Source organism: Oratosquilla oratoria, chromosome 37, assembly GCF_046742065.1.
Source record: "Oratosquilla oratoria isolate Oo_2021 chromosome 37, ASM4674206v1, whole genome shotgun sequence".
Lineage (NCBI taxonomy): Eukaryota > Metazoa > Arthropoda > Malacostraca > Stomatopoda > Squillidae > Oratosquilla > Oratosquilla oratoria.
In genome coordinates this window covers 27,239,136-27,261,763 of record NC_134813.1, presented here as the reverse complement: position 1 = coordinate 27,261,763, position 22,628 = coordinate 27,239,136, and the positions used below count along the sequence as shown (strand labels likewise).

General features: G+C 39.0%; 1 protein-coding gene across 6 annotated transcripts in view; it reads left to right on the top strand.

The window, feature by feature from the left end:
- The first annotated feature begins 1,659 nt into the window (after positions 1–1,659).
- Positions 1,660–22,628, top strand: part of LOC143019571 (mediator of RNA polymerase II transcription subunit 25-like) — a 37,656-nt gene continuing 16,687 nt past the window's right edge. For 4 of the 6 annotated variants that reach the window (XM_076175343.1, XM_076175345.1, XM_076175346.1 and 1 more), the window contains exons 1-11: positions 1,660–1,922; positions 4,809–4,857; positions 5,097–5,159; positions 12,870–13,000; positions 14,853–15,054; positions 15,541–15,686; positions 16,720–16,954; positions 17,190–17,259; positions 17,406–17,459; positions 19,213–19,362; positions 20,138–20,232. In XM_076175343.1, the coding sequence (XP_076031458.1) occupies positions 1,804–1,922; positions 4,809–4,857; positions 5,097–5,159; positions 12,870–13,000; positions 14,853–15,054; positions 15,541–15,686; positions 16,720–16,954; positions 17,190–17,259; positions 17,406–17,459; positions 19,213–19,362; positions 20,138–20,232 (1,314 nt within the window). In that variant the 5' untranslated portion in view covers positions 1,660–1,803. The remainder of the gene's footprint in view (positions 1,923–4,808; positions 4,858–5,096; positions 5,160–12,869; positions 13,001–14,852; positions 15,055–15,540; positions 15,687–16,719; positions 16,955–17,189; positions 17,260–17,405; positions 17,460–19,212; positions 19,363–20,137; positions 20,233–22,628) is intronic. The other 2 variants (XM_076175344.1, XM_076175347.1) reach the window with 2 other exon arrangements.

The following is a 22,628-nucleotide window of genomic DNA, read 5'->3' as shown; positions in this document are numbered from 1 at the left end:
AGTTATTAACCCCTCGGATGAGAGCTCATATGACCGATCTACGGGTAATACTGTGAACTTACATGTGCACACACCCCAACTCCCCACCCACGAGAGTTGGAGTAACACCCCGCAGCGCAGCGATACTGAAATTATTTCAGCCCAGGGAGGGAGTCGAACCCGGACTACCGTAGTGGCATGCGAGAACTCTAACCACAGCGCCACGAGGTATGTATTTACGTATGTATGTGTGTATTTGCGTAAGTATGCATCAAGATATATTTAGACCTTGGTATGCATTTACCTATGTATCTCGGAACTAGACCCGTGACTTCTTTTTCCACCTTCATCGTATGTATGTATGTATGTATGTATGTATGTATGTATGTATGTATGTATGTATGTATGTATGTATGTATGTATGTATGTATGTATGTATGTATGTATGTATGTATGCAAGTATAAATGGAGTTGGATAGATGGATGGTGGAAGGATGATTGGATGGACGGATAGATGGATGGATAGATGAGTGGATGGGTGCGTGCATGTATATATACACAAGAAACATATATTACACGCTTTATATCCGGTCACTTACAAAAGCCCTGTCACTGAACCTGAATCCTGTCATGCTACTACAACTTCCAGCTCCTATTGCATGATAATTGAAATTTCATTAACAGAACCTCATTAATTGAAAACTGACGTTCACAAATATATATTGATTATCTTGTAAGGAAAGCTTTATTAGCTTCGTATCCAGTGTACTCCTCGTCAAGACTTATGTCCGTGTAGAAAAGTAGCAAGAATGATTCACGTGAAAGATTACGGAAGTAGCAACAGTGAGCATGACTAGTAAACAGACAGGCACTTTGGCCAGATTTATGACAGCAGCTGTCATATCGATGCGTTTGAGTGTTGCCAGTTGAACAACTTTACACTTAATCTAGCAACTCTTAATCAGCGACCCAGTAAGTATAATGTTTATATAGCGACTATCTAAAACCTTACCAGTGCCCCCTCTAACTTCAAAACAATTACATGGTTTTAGGTATTTTACGATTCTACTATGATGGATGAGGCAGAAGTGGGTGCTGGGACATCCTCTTAGACTTACAATTTGGATCTTCATACCTATCATTAAATCGATAAAAGAATAACTTGATTAATTTTTGTAAGCTCTCTAATGTCTATGTAAATTGACTGATATCTGTATTATCTTTCATTGTGGGATATAAATATTTGAAAACTGGACTGAATTCTTTTCAACTCTTTATCAACATTCGAGTGTAACACACACCAAAGAAAGAGAGAATGTTTGAACAATGGTTCATTGAAATTATAGGAGTAATTTGATGATGTACCTTCAATAAGTCCCAACTAATATGAAGGAGAGTTCAGAAGATGAAAAAAATCAGAGACTAAAATATTTCTATTCAAAAGAAGTTGTGACCACGAACTGAAAATAGTGAGCGATGACTAAGAACTGAGAAATAAAATATTGAATCGTGGGAAGGAAACAAGGACCCACTGAAGAGGAAGCCAACAAAATCACAGACTTTTTTTTTATTATTAATTTGTTTGTTCATTTGAATCCTTTTTTTTTTTTTTTTTACTTGTTCATGCTTGTCCGCAAAAAACCAATCTAGCGAGATCGGTTTAAAGCTAGCAGTTTTTTAATGGAATTGTTTATGGCAACACTGATCAAGTTTCTATCCTAGTTTTGTAAACATGTACTGAGCAAATGTATGGCAATGTAAATAGGTGTAATGAGTAGCAGGTTGTCACTTTATTTCCAAAAAGTGTGAAGAATACAGACAATCATGGTTGCAGGAGGCTCTATGCTCGAAAGAGCGAACGTAGTGTTTGCTATTGAGAAAAGTGCTGCCATGAAAAATCATCTCCCAGAGATACTGGAGTCCTACATTAAGCCTGCAATATCGTAAGTATTTATAAACTTATACATTTATTAATCTAATTAATTAGTGCTACGTAATCATGGATTATCGTGGATGTAAAGAAGACCTAAGATTACTTGAGCCTGTAACTGGACACATGTAATTGAAAGCATATCAGATTTTTCCTGTTGTCGTTGACGTTGTGGCTGGATCTATACTAGGTGCAAGGAAGATTAATTAGAGCTGATCTGATTATTATTATATAAAGGGTTCTGTTTCGGTATAAGTCAAACACATTTTTCACTTTTTTTTTTTGGGGGGTGGGGTGTATTTTTAGTTGTGCACACCTACACAATATTGAATATTAATATAGCAATAAAAAATTATTAATTTTGTAAATTGTAATAGATCAATGTAGTCTAAGTATGTGATTTTCTTGGCAGAAATCAATAACCAATAAGTTGCTAAAACCTATTAACTAATGAACAAAGTTGCTGTGGTTGAATGATACACCATGTTTTGATAAATGCCGACATCAGAGAAATGAAGGGCTAAATTAGTCTATTCTAACCTAACCTATATTTAGTAATTCAATACCTGAAGTTCTAAAGATCATCCGGGTCATCGTTATTGTCACAGATGATGGCAGAACCCCGTGCTTTCTCATAAAGTCCAAGGAAGCCCTATTATTGTCTTTGTAACAGTACTTATTAACGTCACCTGGAGTTGGAGAACACCCAGTCCACAATGTGAAAGTCATCGTCTGATAGTGACTGGACTGGCATGGCGTCTGGACCATATCCTAGCAACTTCATTACAAAATTAATATTTAATTTTCTAATGCTATATCGCATAGTTGTACAAATCTAAAATAATACCATGTTTTGTATTTTATTTTATTTTATTTTATTTTATTTTTTTCTTTCTATGGAATGGTTACTTTATATTAGGTTGTATTAGGCTTGGCCTTGGAGCTATTGGACAATGTAAGTTTCATGTTAAATATCCATGTTTGTGTGATTCTGATATTTTACCAAACATTGGAGAATTTTTCCTTATCATTGCAAGATAAGATCCAATAACAATTTTTAACTTTGCTCCTTATTTGGGAGTGAGAGGATGTAGATCTAGGTTTTTTCACATACATTCTTCTACTGATACAAATAAAAGATTTGGTATTTTTTCGGAAGTGTTTACCTATGTGATAGCATTAGAAAATTAGATATTGATTTTGTAAATTATAATACATCAATGTAATTATGGGTATTTATTTAGAAGTGCACAGCTATGGGATGTAGCATTAGAAAATGAATTATCAATTTTGTAAATCATAATACATCAACGTAATATACATTTTTCTTGGTGGAAATCAATAACAAAAAACCTTGCTAAAAGCAAATATACATACATACATATATACATACACACATTCATACAAACATACATAAATGGCATTTATAAGTTAGATAAATTTATCATTAACAAAATTTGTAATCAGGTTGTAAGTGACATACATACATACATACATAAATATATACATACACACATTCATACAAACATACATAAATGGCATTTATAAGTTAGATCAATTTATCATTAACAAAATTTGTAATCATGTTGTAAGTGACCAAAATTAATTTGGTGAATTGTGCTGTTCTCTAGATTTCTTTTTTATTGGTGACTTTTTGTACTAATATTTATTCTTCTTCTTTTGTGACTTTTTGTACTATGCCAGTTGCTTTCCTAGTGTATAATTTTGTGACATCTTGTACTATGCCAGTTCCTTTCCTAGTGTATAATGTTGTGATATCTTGTACTATGCCAGTTCCTTTCCTAGTGTATAATCTTGTTACTTTTAAACCTCTTTGTAACACCCAACTTTTCTGTATTCCCCTGAAGATGTGAATAACACGAAAGTGCTTGGGAATTACTGTGTTTTCTTCCGATTTCCTTTGTGGTTACCAGCAAAATTTGTGGATCACATGTTGTTTTAGTGATCTTTCTGCATATATATATATATATATAATGTATATACAAGACGTGTGTTTTAAGTAAGTACTGTTTTGAAATTCCGCTGTGTGGCACTTCAGTCAGCACTTGGCAGATGTGCGTTGTGTATCACTATCTCTTGGCTAGCCACAGCCGCTATTACGGAATCATCTGACCATGTTTAAGTTTGTTTGTGAGTATTTGAAATGCCTCCTCCAATTGAGAATGCCACCGACTATGAAATTCATGCTGTGATTCGTTTTCTTACTGGTAATGGCGTGAAAGCGGCTAAAATTCATCATCAGATCAGTGAAGTGTATGGAGAAAACATTATGAGTTATGGAATAGTTCAGAAATGGGTGAGAGCTTTTAAAGACGGCCATACAAATGTGCATGAGTAAGGGAATCATTTTGCTTTATGACAGTGCCCATCTACAAGCAGCCAATCAAACTCAAGATGTGATCAGATCATTTGGCTGGGAACAACTTGATCACCCTCCATACAGTCCCAATCTAGCGCCCAGTGACTATCATGTCTTCCTGCATTTGAAGAAGCATCTGGGTGGTCAGTGCCACAATGACGATAAAGATGTCAAAACAGCCGTGTTGCAGTGGTTCTCTAAGCAGGCGGCAGATTTCTACGAGGATGGTGTTCAAAAGATGGTTGTACAATATGATAAATGCCTTAATATTGGTGGAAATAATGTTGAAAAGTAGATTACAGTACAGGATTTCATGTAAAAATAAAATTTTATGAAAAGTCTACTTGTTTCATTCTTATTTCAAAATGGTACTTAAAAACACACATAGTATATATATATATATATATATATATATATATATATATATATATATATATATATATATATGTATGTATGTATTTTTTTACGTGATTAGCTTAAACATATATAATATACTAATTTCTTTGCAATTACTTTCAGATTCTTCAATGGAGGAGTCACAGAAGAAGCAGATGCCTTTTTTACTCAAGTATGTGTTTTACTTTCAAGGTTTAGTCATTATTTAGCTGTAGATAAGTGTATGAATATGATAAAATATGAAATCATACACATCTCCCAAGATTAAAAAAAGGCAAGCATTGTAAAAAAGAGTATGAAAGGCCTACAATCTCCCTCAGAGAATTTATAAACTTATAGGGATTGAATAATTATATATATGTGTGTGTGTATAAATATATATATATATATATATTTTATTTTTTTTGGCAGAACCACCGAGAAATTGAAAAAACAGAATACCAAACGTTATTGTCTATTAAGGCATTTTCAAAGGTACAGAAAAGAAACAATATATACATAAGAAGACAAGGATATTCGGAAAGGTCCCATGTTATAAATTATCACACATAATCTTGTCAATAATAAAATTGTCCAATTTGAATAAACCCAAACTCAAGTTCATATTATTTCCAAAATTTCTTTTTATGAAACAAGATTCAATATTCCTTTCTACAATATCATTACAAGAAGGGTAGTGGGTCAGGGATTGGAGATGGTTAAAGAAAATGGAGAAAAGTGGGAGGTGAGCCAGCTGTTGTTTGCTGACGACACTGCGCTTGTGGCAGGATCGGAGGAGGGACTGAGGAAGTTGGTGACAGAGTTTGGGAGAGTATGTGATAGAAGAAAGCTAAAGATAAATGTGAGTAAAAGTAAGGTGATGAGATGTACAAGGGGTGAAAGTGGCAGTAGACTGGAAGTGAGCATTAAGGGAGAGTGACTGGAGGAAGTGGATAGTTTTTGATACTTGGGTGCAAAAGGTGGAGTGAAGGTGGAGGTAGAATGTAGATTGAGAGAAGCGAGTAAATTCCTTGGTGGATTGAAGAGTGTAATGAGGAATAGACATTTGGGAATGGATGCTAAGAGGAGACTGTATGAAGGAGTGATTGTGCCAACAGCACTGTATGGGGCAGAAACATGGAACATAAGAGAGGAAGAGAGAAGGAGTTTGAATGTGTTTGAGATGAGGTGTCTGAGAAGTATGATAGGGGTTACTAGGCTAGATAGAGTGAGAAATGAGGAAGTGAGGAGAAGAACGGGGGTGGAAAGGGAGCTGGGAGATAGGGTTGATGAAAGAGTATTAGGATGGTTTGGACACATGGAAAGAATGAGTGAAGAAAGACTAGTAAAAGAGGTATGGAAGGCAGATGTGGAGGGAGTGAACATGAGGGGACGTCCTAGGATGAGGTGGATGGATGGGGTAAAGGGGGCTTTGGGGAAGAGGGGAATGTCGGTTGAGGAAGGACGGGAGAGGACAGAAGACGGGTGAATGGAGAATAGTTGTATATGGATGATGTGATGCATGAGGTGGGATGGGGGGTGAGGTAGTATGTGTGAGCAAAATTTGACGCAGCCCAAAGGGATTTCTCCCCATCTCCATTTATGCATGGGGGGATGGAGAGGGGGGGTCGCCGATTTAATGAAGCGGCCTTGCTGTGGATGTGCTGTGTCCTGCGACACTGCTTGTGACCCAGGGCAGTGGACAAGGTGCAGGGATGACCCGTCATCCAGGAGGTGCTAAGATAAGAGGGAGGGTGGAGGGGTGTGGAGTGTATTCAGGGATGGAATGGGTGGGAATGATTTTCTGCCTTTTCCTTTTTGGCTACCTCCCTTGTAAGGGGGAAAAAGCCTTGGTATATGTATGTTTGTATGTATGTATGTAATTACTTTTGAATTTTCCCAGTCAATATAATGACCATAATCTCTTTGGTGGACAATTAATCCACTTGACACTTGTCCCGTTCTGATAATATATGTTGGCTTATTCCTTTGCCCGTTTGACCTATGTAAATAAAATGACAGTTTTTACATGGTATGCTATAAATACAACCTTCTTTACTTCTTGGAGAATTTTTAATTAACAGGCTTTTAATGTTATTGTTTTGAAATACTACCTGGATGCCAAATTTATCAAAAATGCTAGGAAGATTGATTAAATTTTCATGGTACAGAATTGTTAACATATTTTTTTAATTAAATTGCTTGACCTGCGAAGTATTAAGAAAAGATTTCCTAGCTTTGATTTTTGTCTTGTCAATCAGATGTTTTGGATATTTTAGATTTCCTCCATCTTCCATTATCTTATTTAGTGTTATCCTTGTGTCTTCTGACATATTTTTGTGTTCTCTCTCTTCCCACGAAGCCATTTTAGGAGGCACATAATTTACTACAAACTTCCTGCTCTTCCCATCCCTGTCCTCCACTTCCATCATAATCATCTCTACTCTATTCTTTCCATATGTGACATTTCTCACATTTACATCCTTCTTAGTCAGGAACATAACTCCACCCCCTTGTTTTACCTCTCTGTTTCTAATCCAATAATTATATGCACCATGTCCTACGTTGTTGGGTGGTAGTAGACCTTTCAATTTTGTCTCTACAATTCCCATTATGTCCAGTTCTTTTTCCTTAAGGCAATCATTCAGTTTGTTCAAGCCTGTTATTAAGTCATCAATATTTGTGTAAGACACTTAATTTTCTGCTACTTCCATTTTTCTCTGCTATGAACCATTTCCTCACTTTCATATCCACTACTCTCCAATAGAATTTCTCTTTGTCTGACTGTTCTTTTCTCATTTTTTATTTGGATTATGTTTCTCTTCCATCCCTAATATAATAATACATTTCTTTTTGTCCGCTAAGGGATTGAGGAAGCTGGTGGCAGAGTTTGGGAGAGTATGTGATAGAAGAAAGCTAAAGATAAATGTGGGTAAAAGTAAGGTGATGAGATGTACAAGGGGTGAAAGTGGCAGTAGACTGGAAGTGAACATTAAGGGAGAGCGACTGGAGGAAGTGGATAGTTTTAGATACTTGGGTGCAAGTGTAGCAGGAAAAGGTGGAGTGAAGGTGGAGGTAGAATGTAGATTGAGAGAAGCGAGTAAATGCCTTGGTGGATTAAAGAGTGTAATGAGAAATAGACATTTAGGAATGGATGCGAAGAGGAGACCGTATGAAGGAGTGATTGTGCCAACAGCACTGTATGGGGCAGAAACGTGGAACATAAGAGAAGAAGAGAGGAGGAGTTTGAATGTGTTTGAGATGAGGTGTCTGAGAAGTATGGTGGGGGTTACTAGGCTGGATAGAGTGAGAAATGAGGAGGTGAGGAGGAGAACAGGGGTGAAAAAGGATTTGGGAGATAGGGTTGATGAAAGAATATTAGGATGGGTTGGACACATGGAAAGAATGAGTGAAGAAAGACTAGTAAAAGAGGTATGGAAGGCAGATGTGGAGGGAGTGAACATGAGGGGACGTCCTAGGATGAGGTGGATGGATGGGGTGAAGGGGGCTTTGGGGAAGAGGGGAATGTCTGTTGAGGAAGGAAGACAGAGGTGAGTGGAGAATGGTTGTATATGGATGATGTTGTGACTGCATGAGGAGGAATGGGTGGGGGGTGGGGATGTGTGAGTAAATTTTGACGCAGCCCGAAGGGATTTCTCCCCGTCCTCGCCTTATATGCATGGGGGGACGGAGAGGGGGGGTCGCCGATTAAATGAAGCGGCCTTGCTGTGGATGTACTGTGTCTTGCGACACTGCTTCTGACCCAGGGCGGTGGGCAGGGTGCAGGGATGACCCGTCATCCAGGAGGTGCTCAGATGAGAGGGAGGGTGGGAGGGGTGTGGAGTGTATTTAGGGATGAAATGGGTGGGAGTGTTTTTATGCCTTTCCCTTTCTGGCTACCTCCCTTGGAAGGGGGAAAAAGCCTTGGTATATGTATGTAAGTCTCTTAATATATTCTCTTTCTCCCTCATCACTTTAATAACTGTGACCTTAGTTTGTTCTTTCATTTGTTGTGTCACTATATCTCTAAATACAATTTTGTTGTTCTCTTGGACTTTTTTCCAACCCTGTACTTTTGCTAAGGACTCTTTATAATCTTTATTATTCTTCTTTAATTCCTCATTCTCATCTTTTACTTCTTTTGACTGTCTTTTTAATTCTTCTATTTCTTTGGTTAGGTTTTGGTTCTCCTTCTGTAGTTCTTCCAATTTATCAACTCTTTGCATAATCTGTGTAAGTTGGCTCAACCTAACCTCCCAGTGTTCGATCATTTTCTCTAGACTTGCTAATTGGGGGAGGCTGGCATCCCCTCCCTCATTAAATCCATGGAAATTATTATCTCCACGTTCTGTTGTGATGTTCTTATCTATATTTCTAATTTTTAGTGCCTTTACTGATATTTTCGACTTCACCTGCCTCGTCTGCAGCCCTCTTGTTGACATTTCTTCTGACGTCCAGGGGAGCCCGTTCGTCTCCTTCCTCATTTCCTTCCATTTCCCTCAGTAATCCCTCCCTTTCTCCTTTTTCTTCACCTTCCCACTACACCACGAGCTTTCCCCTTCCCTACTAATACAACAAAGGTACTCTCTTGTCATTGAGATTGACGAAATTTGAAGTTTTTCTGGAGTTCCAAACTTCGCTGTCACTTCCACCGGTGTGTGTTTGTGTGTGTATGTATTTACCTAGTTGTATTTTACGGGAAGGGGAGCTATGCTTGTGGTGTCCCGTTTTCATATCTCGTTTTATCTAAACTATTTTTAAATTCATGTATTGTTTTTGCACACACCACTTTCTCATCTAACTTGTTCCAACTGTCTATTACTCTGTGAGGAAAGCTGTTCTTTTTTAGGTCTCTTCTATAGCTGTCTTTTTTTATTTTCTTTCCATGTCCTCTTGTATTTCTGTCATCCCATTTTATCAGATTCTCTCTATCAGTAATTTCTATGCCTTTCATGATTCTGTAAATAGCTATCAAATCTCCTCTCTTCTTTGCTCTAGTGTCTGTAGTTCAAGTTTTGCTAGTCTCTCTTCATATGATAATTTTGAGAGTGTTGGTGCCAATTTTGTAATTGCTCTTTGTATTCTTTCAAGTTTTTTTATGCATTTTTTTGTACTTGGCGACCACATCGTTGCTGCATATTCCAATCTTGGTCTTATCAGGGTGATTAGAATTTTCTTCACCATTTCTTCATCCAGGTATGTAAATGCAACTTTGATTGTTCTTATTAAATTATAGGTTTCTCCAAAAATCTTATTTATATGTTTCTCAGGTGACATATTATTCATAACAATAACTCCCAGGTCCTTTTCATTTTCTCCTTTTTTTTATTCCTTCTTCTCCCAATTTATATGATCCTGTTATTCTGTTTTTACTTTTTCCAAATTCCATTATACAACAATTCTTTGTATTGAACTCCATCTCCCACTTCCTACTCCATTCCTGTACTTTATTTAGATCTCTGTAGTGATTCACAAATCTTCTTCCGTGTTCACTTTTTTCAATAGTTTTGCATCATCTGCAAAGAAGCTCATATAGCTTTCAATTCCTTCATCCATATCATTAATATATATAGCAAACATTATTGGGGCCAGAACTGTTCTTTGTGGAACACCGCTTATTACTTCATCCCATTTTGAGTGTTGGTCTCTTATCACTACTCTCATTTTTCTTTCTTGCAAAAAGTCTTCCATCCAATTTAGCAGGTTGCCCTGTATTCCTCCTCCAGTTTCTAATTTCTTAAGCAACTTCTTATGTGGTACTTTGTCAAAAGCTTTTTTTGGGTCAAAAAATGCACAATCAGCCCATCCATCTCTTTCTTGTATTATATCTATTAGCCTTGAATAGAAACATATTAAATTGGTGATGCATGATCATCCTTGTCTGAATCCAAATTGTCTTGGATTTAGCACATTGTTTTTTTCTAAATATTTTACCCATCTATTTTTGACAATTCTTTCACAAATTTTTGCTATTGTACTTGTTAGAGAGACTGGCCTATAGTTGTTAGGGTCTTCTTTATTTCCCCCTTTATATATAATGTAGGTACTATATTTGCTTTTTTCCAATCTTCTGGAACTTTACCTTCTTTCAAGGAACTGTTTATTATGCTATGTATTATGTCTGCCAGTTCATTCCTGCATTCTTTCAAAATCCAGTTTGCTATTTCATCTGGTCCATGCGATTTTCTGACATCAAGATTACTCAAGTGTTTCAATATTTCATTCTTTGTTACTTCTATTTCTTTCATAGGGGGGACTTTCTCTTTCCATTCAATCTCTTCAGGTTGTATGTTCTCCCTTGTAAACACAGATTTAAAATGTTTGTTCATAATTTCCGCCATTTCAATTTCCTCTGTGTATTCAATTCCTCCTTGTCTTAATTTCTCCAAATCTTGTTTGTTTTTCAGTTTGTTGTTTACAAATCTGTAGAATAGTTTTGGTTGATCTTTACATTTTTCTATGACATCTTTTTCATATTTTCTCTTTTCCTCTCTGCACGCTTGTACATATTCATTTCTATAACAAGTATATATTTTCCATTTTTCTGGTCTTTTGTTTTTCTTCCATTTGGCCCAAGCTTTGTCTCTTTTGTCTTTTATCTCCCTACAACTTTTATTGTACCAGCACTTTACATATTCTTTTTCTTGTTTTTGTCTTGGGACATACTTTTCTACTCCTTTTTTATAGATTTTTGTCAAAATATTCCATTTCTCTTCTACTGTTGTATCTTCTTTGTGTATTCTTTCCCAGTTTTCCTTTTGAAAGAATTCTCTTATTTTATCAAAATTTGCTTTTTCATACATCAATCTTCCTTTTCTATATTGTTCATTTCTTTTCATGTATTTTTTCTCATTTAGTTCTAGTTCTATCAATATGTGGTCACTTTTGCTTATTGGTGCCTGGTATTCTATCTTTTCCACTATTTCAGGTTCTGATGTGATTATTAGGTCTAGTCTCGATGGTTCTTCATTTCTATACCTAGTGTTCTCTTGGATCCATTGTGTCATTGTGTGGTCAGTAATCATCTCAAGTAGAACACTTCCCCATGAGTCTTCTCCACCCTTTACGGTCATCTCTTCCTAGCATATTTCTTTGCAATTATAGTCGCCCATCATAACAATTCTTCCTCCATCTTCCATTATCTTGTTTAGTGTTATTCTTGTGTCTTCTAACATGCTTTTATGTTCATTCTCTTCCCACGAGGCTGTTTTTGGGGGCACGTAGTTTATTACAAACTTTCTGCTCTTTTTATCTCTATCTTCTACTTCTATCATAATCATCTCTACTCTATTGTTCCCATATGGGACACTCTTCACGCTTATATCCTTCTTAGTCAGGAACATAACTCCATCCCTTTGTTTTATCTCTCTGTTTCTAATCCAATAATTATATGCATTGTGTCCTATGCTGTTGGGTGGTAGTGGACCTTTTAATTTTGTCTCAACAATTCCCATTATGTCCGTGTGTGTGTGTGTGTCTATATGTATGTATATATCTCAGTATGGATATGAATAGGTGTCAAAGTATGTACATGTGAGTGCTAGGCAAGGTTTTGTAGATGGTGGGTGAGGATGGAATTTCAAGGGAAGCCAGTTGTTTATGGTTGACACTGCTTGTGGATGATTCTGATAAGAGACTGAAGCAGGTTGTGAGTGAATTTGGAAGGGTGTGTACCTGTTAAAGGTACCTGTTTGTGGTGGTCCTGCAAGATGGAATGTGGATCTGTCTATTTTTAAAGCCTCTTTACCCCCCACGACTCCATCAGGAGGGGCATCCTGACTCTTGATCTCTGGATTGGGCTCAAGATATTTATCAACATCAAGTGTATTTCTTAACTTTCTCTCTCTCTCTTTTTTTTTTTTTTTCAAATAGAGAGCTGACAACTGGTCACTACTCCCCTCCTCCTGTCATTGTCAATCATTGACAGAGACAGTCCCACACTAATACAATGCAGAAAACAGTCTAAAGTTGCTTTCTAGAGACATCAGACATCGGTGGGTGGGGGTGGTCAGATGTTGCCAGTCACTGTGGGAGTGCAGGTTTTCCACTTTGTGAAACTTGAGGCAGTGATTGTTTATGGTTATTATTATTATTATAATAATTTTTTATTTATTTATTTTTATTTTTATTTTTTCATATATATTTATTATTATTATTATTTATTTATTTATTTATTTTCATTTACTTATTTATTTATTTTTTCAGTTCAATTCCGTGCAGTATGCAGCTGTTTTTTATGGAACGCAGATATCTTTTCTTGGCACATCAAGTCAGCTAGAATCATATGGACCAACCACTTCAGAAAAGGAAATCATAACAGCAATTCAGGAAGCACAGTAAGTTGACCATTTACTTGATCAGAATTACTTTGTTTTATTGTCATAATGTATTTGCAAGTAGATAGTAGTAGTTCTAGAGGGATCAGTCCATTTAGCATGGTTAATAAGGTGTTTGGGCATATGTTAACTGAGACACTTAAGAGGAATGGAGGGAGAAGACCAGTGTGGGTTTAGGAGAAGCATTGGGTGTTTAGATCAAGTGTTTGCAGTGAGACAGGTACATGTGAAGAATTTAGCAAAAGGTAAGGATCTCTTGTGGGCATTCATAGAACTAAGATGAGCCATATGACAAGGTTGAGAGAGAAATGTAAAGTGTATTGTAGATGTGTGGAATAGGGTGAAGACAACCAAAAGTTTTTACATGAATTAACCATATGTGAGGGTTAGAAATGGAGAGAGTGAAGAGTTTGAGATTAATTTAGGGCTGTGTTAGGATTGTGTAATGTCACCCTTGGATGTTCATTTTATGTTGATGTGATAATCAAGGAGTAAACATGAGTGGTACTTATAGCTAATATTGAGGAGAGACCGAAGCATTTGGATATTCCTTCTAGTGTTTTTGCAACATATTTTGTATTCAGGATTGAAGGGCTGGCTATTGGTCTATTACAGGTAGTGGAGTGGAGGTTGGTCAGTTTTGAGAAGAGATAAGGAGTGGTTGTTGATAGAAATGTTGTCATTTTACTTCATGGAGCTTGGGTGGTGTCACCCCAGAGGAGAGAGTGTGGCATTAAAGTCTCCCCGTAAAAGGTAGAGGGTAGTTGGATGAGATCGGATACTGTTTCTGAACCAATATTTTCCAATGAGGGCAGATGGCTAGTAGTTAGTGTAGGAAGTATGGATGCAATGATTTATAGAAAGGTTTGGAATGTAAGTGGTAATGATGAGATACTTGAAAAGACCAGGATTGCTGTTCCTCCTTGTTTAGCGTGGATAGGAAGAGAGGCGATAGGTGAAAGGTAAAACCTTTTAGGCAGGGGGTTAGTATGTATACCTAATTGTGTGTCATGAAAGCAAAAGCAGTTGGGTTCATGTGGTCGCACTGTATGAGGTGTTGCAGCATTAAGTAAGGATGCAACAAAGAGGCTTTGGTTGTTGAAGGGCTGCTATTCCCTCCTTGTCTTCATTGTTTTGTTATGGCCATTATTGTCTGCTTCAGCTTGGGTGACCTTGCTTGGGCTACAGAGCAACCACTCGGTCTGCATCATCTGCCATGTGGATTGTGGTTAGAGGCCTTCAGTGATCATGTCCTGCCTCCACCATCATGTACCATTGCTTGAGGGCTCTTTATAATTGATGGGAAGAATTAAATTGTTACATAAATAGAGGAAAGTTTTCACAATGATGGAATATGCAACCCCAATTGTTAACTCATGCTTGGCATAAACTCCCTACTGGGAGTTGAACCCAAGGAGAACAATTTGAAAGTGTTGAGGCAGCAGTTGGTCTCCCTTCAAATGTCCTATCCCAAGTCCTGCCTTGAAATCCTACTACTCACTCCCTAGAGGGAGATAAGACAAAGTAAGCTGCAAGAGCTTAAAACAAAATTTAAGACAGGTGTAAGATAACTGGACAAGAAAACTTCATCCTATTCTGAGTAGGAAGTTGTCTAGAAACATGTACTTTTTAAGACTAGGTGTGCAACATGTGTTCCAGCTCTGAATGGGGATTCATTATGTCCCCCCCGTAGGATATATTTTGGGCTGCACCTGTGCCTGTGACACATAAATGATAAATACAAAAGTTCAGAGAATTTCTTTCTGGTCTTTTTGATTACATTTTAAGAATGCTAGACTTACACTGTTATGTTTTGTTGCAAATGGCATTCATATGAAAACTTTTCTTACAGGTACACATGTCACAATACAACACGGCAAGCCTTTATTCTAGATGGCATACAAGCAGCTCTTCGATGTTTTGATATCATGAAGCAGAAGCACCCCATTGGAGAACCCAGTCAGATGTTCTGTATTGTTATTACACAGAGTGCTCCAACAACCAACCCATGGTCACCCTACTCTCCTGAGAAGACTAGGCAGGAGATCAAAGCAGTAAGTTTGTTTTGGATAGAGTGAGAAACAAGGAGGTGAGGAGGAGAGCAGGTGTGGAAAAGGAGATGACAGGGCTGATGAAAGATAGAGTGAGAAACAAAGAGGTGAGGAGGAGAGCAGGTGTGGAAAAGGAGATGACAGGGCTGATGAAAGAGTATTGGGATGGTTTGGACACATGGAAAAAATGAATGAAGAAAGATTAGTAAAAGAGGTGTGGAAGGCAGAGGTGGATGGAGTGAACTTGAGGGGACAACCAAGGATGAGGTGGATGGATGGGGGTGAAGAGGGTGTTGAGCAAGAGGGGAATGTCTTTTGAGCAAGGAAGGGAGAAAGCAGGAGATAAGTATGAGTGGAGACTGGCTTTGTATAGATGATACTGTTATGCAAGGGAGAGGTGTGAGATGCATGGGTAGGGGGTGCTTATTTTTTAAAAGATTTTTTTAAGATATTAAATTGTTCAATTCTGAAGCTGATTTTTTTCCCCAGAATGGAGTAAAAGTTTCTGTGATATCTGCACACAAGCTAGTTGAGCTTTATCATCTATTTGATGCTGCTGGAGGAGACCATCAGGCCATAGCAAGCAAGAATTATGCCAGTAAACCTCAGCATCTGGTATTATTAAATGGCTTTACGTAAGTTAAATATTTCCTTTGTAATGTATTTCATATTTTGATATATCCATGTTAGACTGTACATCTGTCAAATTATTCATGTTTCTATGTTATTTGTAAACATGCTGAGTTAATCTGTGTATGCAAATAACAACTCCCCAGTACCAGTCAGCCTCTACACAGAAAGGATGTGCTCAGTATTATCTCCTCAACAGTTATGTTTTTAATTTTGTAACATATAGAAAAAAGAAACTTATACAGTATATAGAGTTGAAAAAGGTAACAATATATCAAAATGTGTTGAAAAGTTTCAAGGGGATGATAGAAAAAAAAAGTTTCCTAGCCTAAAGATAAAGAGAAACATTCAACAGATTTCTTCTTATTCCAAGCATCTGCAATACACTCCACAGTGTCAAATTTTTCTCACACATACTACCTCACCACCCATGCCCCTCCCATTCCACCTCATGCATCACAACCTCATCCATATACAACCATTCTCCATTCACCCCGGTCTTCTGTCCTCTCCCGTCCTTCCTCAACAGACATTCCCCTCTTCCCCAAAGCCCCTTTTACCCCATCCATCCATCTCATCCTAAGTCACCCCCTCATATTCACTCCCTCCACTTCTGCCTTCCACACCTCTTTTACTAGTCTTTCTTCACTCATTCTTTCCATGTCCAAACCATCCTAACACTTTCATCCACCCAATCTCAACTCCCTTACCACCCCCATTCTCCTCCTCACCTCATTTCTCACTCTACAACTACAAAATAGATATAATCAAATTTTAGCTGTGTTGAGGAGGTGGGGAGTGTTATGTCCATTTGGCATTAGCATTGGGTCTTGGATGTTTGCTTTCCTTCGTTGGAGGTCTTCCTCTCCTCGCTATCTTGATGCACAGTGCAGATGCATGTAAGCTGAGCCCTGCAGCACTGAAGATTGCAGGTCTCCTGCAAGAAAGTTTAGGGGCAATGGATTAATTGAACTGTGTTGCAGGTGGTGAAGATGATCTTTCATTACAGGACCCTTCTAATTGACCTATGATTTGTAGTTTGCAGGAACGAGCTGTAAGTCCATCAGTTGCCAGTTTTCCTGCCCTTCCACCTCTACCTTCAGTTCCTACACCGCCTTCTACTCATGCCCCAATTGCTGCAACACCAGCAGCATCAGTACCCCCTGGCCCATCTCCTAATCCTCCTCAGCGCTCTCAGACAACACCTTCACCTAGCTATAATAACATGAACAGTGCTTCACCAGCAGCTTCACAACCTGGACCTCAGCCTGTGGTGAGTCACTGAATATTGTGTGCATCAGTTACATGTATCTAGAGCCAGACCAGTTCTGTGTTGGTAGTGCTGGACGGTGATCACAGGTGATTAATATGATTTATAAGTCTTGGAGGAATAGTATTTTTTTGTGTATATGTCAGGGATGTTTCTTGTAGTATTAAGTTGTTTGGTGTAGTTTGCTTTCTATTTCTGACATGTTTACTTATTTATTTTTTTATTATTCTTTTTTCAGCAGATGTTTCCAAACCGTGGAACAACACCAGGCCTTGGTAGTCAGCTTGTTAATCCAGGCCAGGTTCCAGGTACTGTATGCATATTGTCCTAAGATACAGAATAACAAGTAAATGAGGGATGTATTTACCTTGTGAAAATAATAAATTGGAAGACTAGTATTTGTATATACCAAATGTTACACAATGGTTACCTGAATCTCATTCTTGCCTTTTAGGTCAGAGTCCAATGATATCAGGTATAATGCCAACAGGACTCAGAAGACCAGGAGGTAGGAAATTTTACATAATTAAAAGGATTTTATATTGGTTGAACTTGTGAGCATTTTATATTGTAAAATGGAGAAAAGTGGGAGATAAGCCAGTTGTTGTATGCTGATGCCACTGTGCTTGTAGCAGGATCAGAGGAGGGATTGGGGAAGTTGGTGACAGAGTTTGGGAATGTGTGTGAATGAAGGAAGCTGAAGATAAATGTGCGTAAAAATAAGGTGATGAGATGTACGAGGGGAGAAAGTGACAGCAAACTGGAAGTGAATATTAAGGGAGAGAGACTGGAGGAAGTGGATAGTTTTAGATACTTGGGTGTGAATGTGGCAGGAAAGGGAGGAGTGGAAGTGGAGGTAGAATGTAGATTTAGAGAAGCGAATAAATGCCTTGGAGTATTAAAAAGTGTGATGAGAAATAGACATTTGGGAATGGATGCCAAGAGGAGATTGTATGAAGGAATGATTGTGCTGACAGCACTGTATGGGGCAGAAACATGGAATATAAGAGAGGAGTTTGAATGTGTTTGAGGTGAAGTGCCTGAGAAGTATGATAGGGGTTACTAGGCTGGATAGAATGAGAAATGAGGAGGTGAGGAGGATAACTGGAGTGGAAAGGGAGTTGGGAGATAGGGTTGATGAAAGAGTATTGGGATGGTTTAGACACATGGAAAGAATGAGTGAAGAAAGATTAGTAAAAGAGGTGTGGATGAAATGGGTGGATGCGGGAAGGGGGGCATTGGGAAAGAGGAGAATGTCTGTTGAGGAAGGATGGGAGAGGACAGAAGATAGGGGTGAATGGAAAATGGTTGTGTATGGATGATGCTGTGATGCATGAGGGGGAGTGGGGGGCATGGGGGTGAGAGAGTATGTGTGAAAAATAAATTGATTCAGCCCAAAGGGATTTCTCCCTGTCTTCTCCTTTTCTGCACGAGGGGACAGGTGTTTTTTTTTTTTTTTTTTTTTTTTTTTTTTTTTTTTTTTTTTTTTTTTTTTTTTTTTTTTTTTTTTTCGTGTGGATGTGCTGTGTCTTGCAACACTGCTTCTGACACAGGGCAGTGGACAAGATCCAGGAGAACCTAAGAAAAGAGGGAGAGAGGGTTGGTGAATGGGAGTGGAGTATGTGTGGATGGAATGGGTGGGAGTGGATTTTTTGTCTTATTTTTGGCTACCTCCCTTGTAAGGGGGAAAGAGCCATTTGTATATGTATGGATGGATGTACCTATGGCCCCCCTTCACCTCCATCCAGAGTTACAGCCCCAAGGGGCTGACATTTGGTCTCCAGCCTGGTCCCAAGATCTCTCTATCAACTTGTGTTTCTTTCACTTTTTCACATGTGGAGAGCTAAAATCTGGTTCCTGCTCTCATATTTCTACTCTCAGGTTGTGACATAAACACAGTCCCACACTAGTACAAGACAGACAGCTGTCCAAAGTTTCTTCACAGAGAGCTCTATGGGAGGGTCTGAGGACTATTGGATGCCACTGTAGGGCTGTGGGCTTCAGTCAGTGAAACTCGAGGCAGCTATTATCATCATATGTTGAACATCATTAAGGATTTGTCATGAAAAATAGATAATTTATTTTAGCAGTTTCTTCAGTGTTGAAGGAAGGATATTATGAATATTGACACTTGTTCTTTCATGATGTATTTTGTACAGACACAGTAAATCTAAGGGGAGCCATAGGCTACCTCCCTTGTAAGGGGGGAAAAGCCTTGGTATATGTATATGTATGTATGACACTTGTTCTTTCATGATCAGACACAGTAAATCTAAGGGGAGCCAACAGCTGGGGACAAGGCCAACGTCCTGGGGCAGGAGGTCTCCTGCACCAGCAACAATCTCCGTCACAGATGCAACCAGAAACAACATGTGCTTCCAACATGCCTGGCAATCCAAACATACATATGGGTAGGTAAAGCCATCATTTTCTGTTCATGATATTTTTTTTTTACCTCTTTAAATATACGCAGACTTGTAGTAAGTATTAGCATTTCATCAGTAATAAACAGTGCTTCTATCCTTGGAGACAATATTGTGTTTAACCCCTTCCATACGGTGCCGCACACGTAGGCGTCATGGGGAGCGAGTGTATTCGCGAGGCTGCCATATCGGCGTCTTGATTATATTTATTGTAGTCGCCCCTCCATAATGACATTATTTCTAATTCTTTTGTAATCGCATTTTCTATGGTTATCAAAATTCACGGGTGAAGAGAGAACGATCGATGTAAGCGGTGACTATATTTTATGATGCGAGTATTATTACGACACGTCGTACGGCTGGCATTGGCTGCTGCCACCGAGATCTAAGTCCATGACGCCTACGTGTGCGGCACCGTATGGAAGGGGTTAAGAGAAGGGAGTCTAGAGGTGGTAAAAGAGAGATTTAAGGAGTGGTAATAGAAATTAAGTGATCAACAGTCTTTATTTGAGCATTGATTCATCTCCACTTACATAAAAAAGAACTGTGTGACTTGTTCCATTGGAGCATCAGTAAAATCCGTGCATAAAACTCATGCAGTCATTGCCCAGTACAGAGAAGTAAGTAATTTTTATCATACACAAACTATTGCATTTTGAATTATAGTAGAAATTGTCTAGAGAAGGCCATTAGTATATGTCTTCTTTGGTGGGGAGGGAAGACACGATTGTAATACAGATATTATTGTTTTTCTTTTTTTCAGTTGCAGCAAACCAAGGTACAACCCCACAGAATGGAAACATGAACCAGGTTCAGCAACAACAACCACAACAACAGCCACAGCAAACACCACAACCTGTTAGTATTTGTATTTGTGCTAGTTTTCCTAGCAATATAAGGATAAGAAATTATATTGCTACTGCTAGAGACGTCTCCAAGGTGCTAAGATGGGAGGGATGGTTGATGTCTATGTGTATGCATGTATTTATATGAAGCAGCCTTGCTGTGGATGTGCTGTGTCTTGCGACACTGCTTCTGACCCAGGGCGGTGGGCAGGGTGCAGGGATGACCCGTCATCCAGGAGGAGCTCAGATGAGAGGGAGGGTGGGAGGGGTGTGGAGTGTATTTAGGGATGAAATGGGTGGGAGTGTTTTTATGCCTTTCCCTTTTTGGCTACCTCCCTTGGAAGAGGGAAAAAGCCTTGGTATATGTATGTATGTATATGTATATATACTAATGGCTTTTTCCCCCATACAAGTGAAGTAGTCAAAGATAAAGGCATAAATCCACTCCCACCCATCTCATCCCCACATACTCCACCCCCATTCACCACCCCTCCCTCCTGGGTGACAGGTCATCCCTGCATCTCGCCCACTGCCATGCGTGAAAAGCAATGTAGCACAACACAACACATCCACAGCAAGGCTGCTTCATTTAATTGGTGACCCCCCTTTCCATCCCCTCATTCAGAAAAAGAGAAGACAGGGAGAATTCCTTTCGGTCTGTGTCCAAATATCATTCACGCATACTCCCTAACCCCCCCATCCCCCCACCCACTCCCTTCTATGCATCGCAGCCACTCACCCCTATCTTCTGTCTTCTCCCTTCCTTCCTCAACAGACATTCCCCTCTTTCTCATTGCCCCATTTACCCCATCCATCCATCTCATCCTTGGTCTCCCCCTTATGTTCATTCTTTCTACCTCTGCTCTTCACACCTGTTTCACTAATCTTTCTTTACTCATTTCTTCCATGTGTCCAAACCGTCCCAATTCTCTTTCATCAGCCATATCTCCCAACTCCCTTTCCACCCCTGCTCTCCTCATCACCTCCTCGTTTCTCATTCTATCCAGCCTTGTAACCCCTACCGTACTTCTTAAGAATTTCATCACAAACACATTTAAACTCTTCCTATCTTCCTCACTTATGTTCCATGTTTCTTCCCCATACAGTGCTATTGGGACAATCACTCCTTCATACAGTCTCTTCTTAGCATCCATTCCCGAATGTCTTTTTCACATTACACTTTTTGATCCCACAACGCATTTACTTGCTTCTCTCAATCTACATTCTACTTCCACCTTCACTCCTCCCTTTCCCGCCACATTCGCACCCAAGTGTTTAAAGTTATTTCCTTCAGTCTCTCTCCCTTACTTACCCCTTCCATCTAATGATGCCTACATAGGTGTCATGAGGCAAGAGTGGGTAAACAAGGATTCCGGTGTCAGCATTTTGATTTTATCTATTTTGTAGTTGTAGAGTGAGAAATGAGGTGAGGAGGAGAATGGGGGTGGTAAGGGAGTTGAGAGATAGGGTGAATGAAAGAGTTTTGGGATGGTTTGGACACATGGAAAGAATGAGTGAAGAAAGACTAGTAAAAGAGGTGTGGAAGGCAGAAGTGGAGGGAGTGAATATGAGGGGACGATCTAGGATGAGATGGATGGATGGGGTAAAAGGGGCTTTGGGGAAGAGGGGAATGTCTGTTGAGGAAGGATGGGAGAGGACAGAAGACGGGTGAATGGAGAATGGTTGTATATGGATGAGGTTGTGATGCATGAGGTGGAATGGGTGGGGGATGGGGGGTGAGGTAGTATGTGTGAGAAAATTTTGACGCAGTCTGAAGGGATTTCTATCCGTCTTCTTCTTTTCTGCATGGGGGGATGGAGGGGGGGCACCAATTTTATGAAATGGCCTTGCTGTGGATGTGTTGTGTCTTATGACACTGCTTCTGACCCAGGGCAGTGGACAAGATGCAGGGATGACCTATCATCCTGGAGGAGCTAAGATAAGAGTGCAGGTAGAGGGTTGAGGGGAGTGGAGTGTGTTGAGGATGGAATGGGTGGGAATAGTCTTTATGCCTTTGTTTTTTTGACTACCTCCCTTGTAAGGGGGAAAAAGCCTTTGGTATATGTATGTATGTTGTTGTAGCTGAGTGACTCCCAAATTCTGTGAACTGGCTTGATCAAGTTTTCTTTTTTTATTATTACTCAGTGAAAGAGAATGAGTGGTACAGCAGTGACTATATTATGTAATGCTTGAAAGATCCATCAATCATCATACCTCAGGCATCCAATGCTGCACGTCAGGATTTGACTCGTATTAAAGAGGTTAATACTCACTTCCAATATGCTGCCGTCCTCTCCCCTTGTACATCTCATCACCTTACTTTTACCCACATTTATCTTCAACTTCCTTCTTTTGCACACCTTCCCAAACTAACTTCCTTAATCCCCCCTCTGATCCTGCCACAACTGC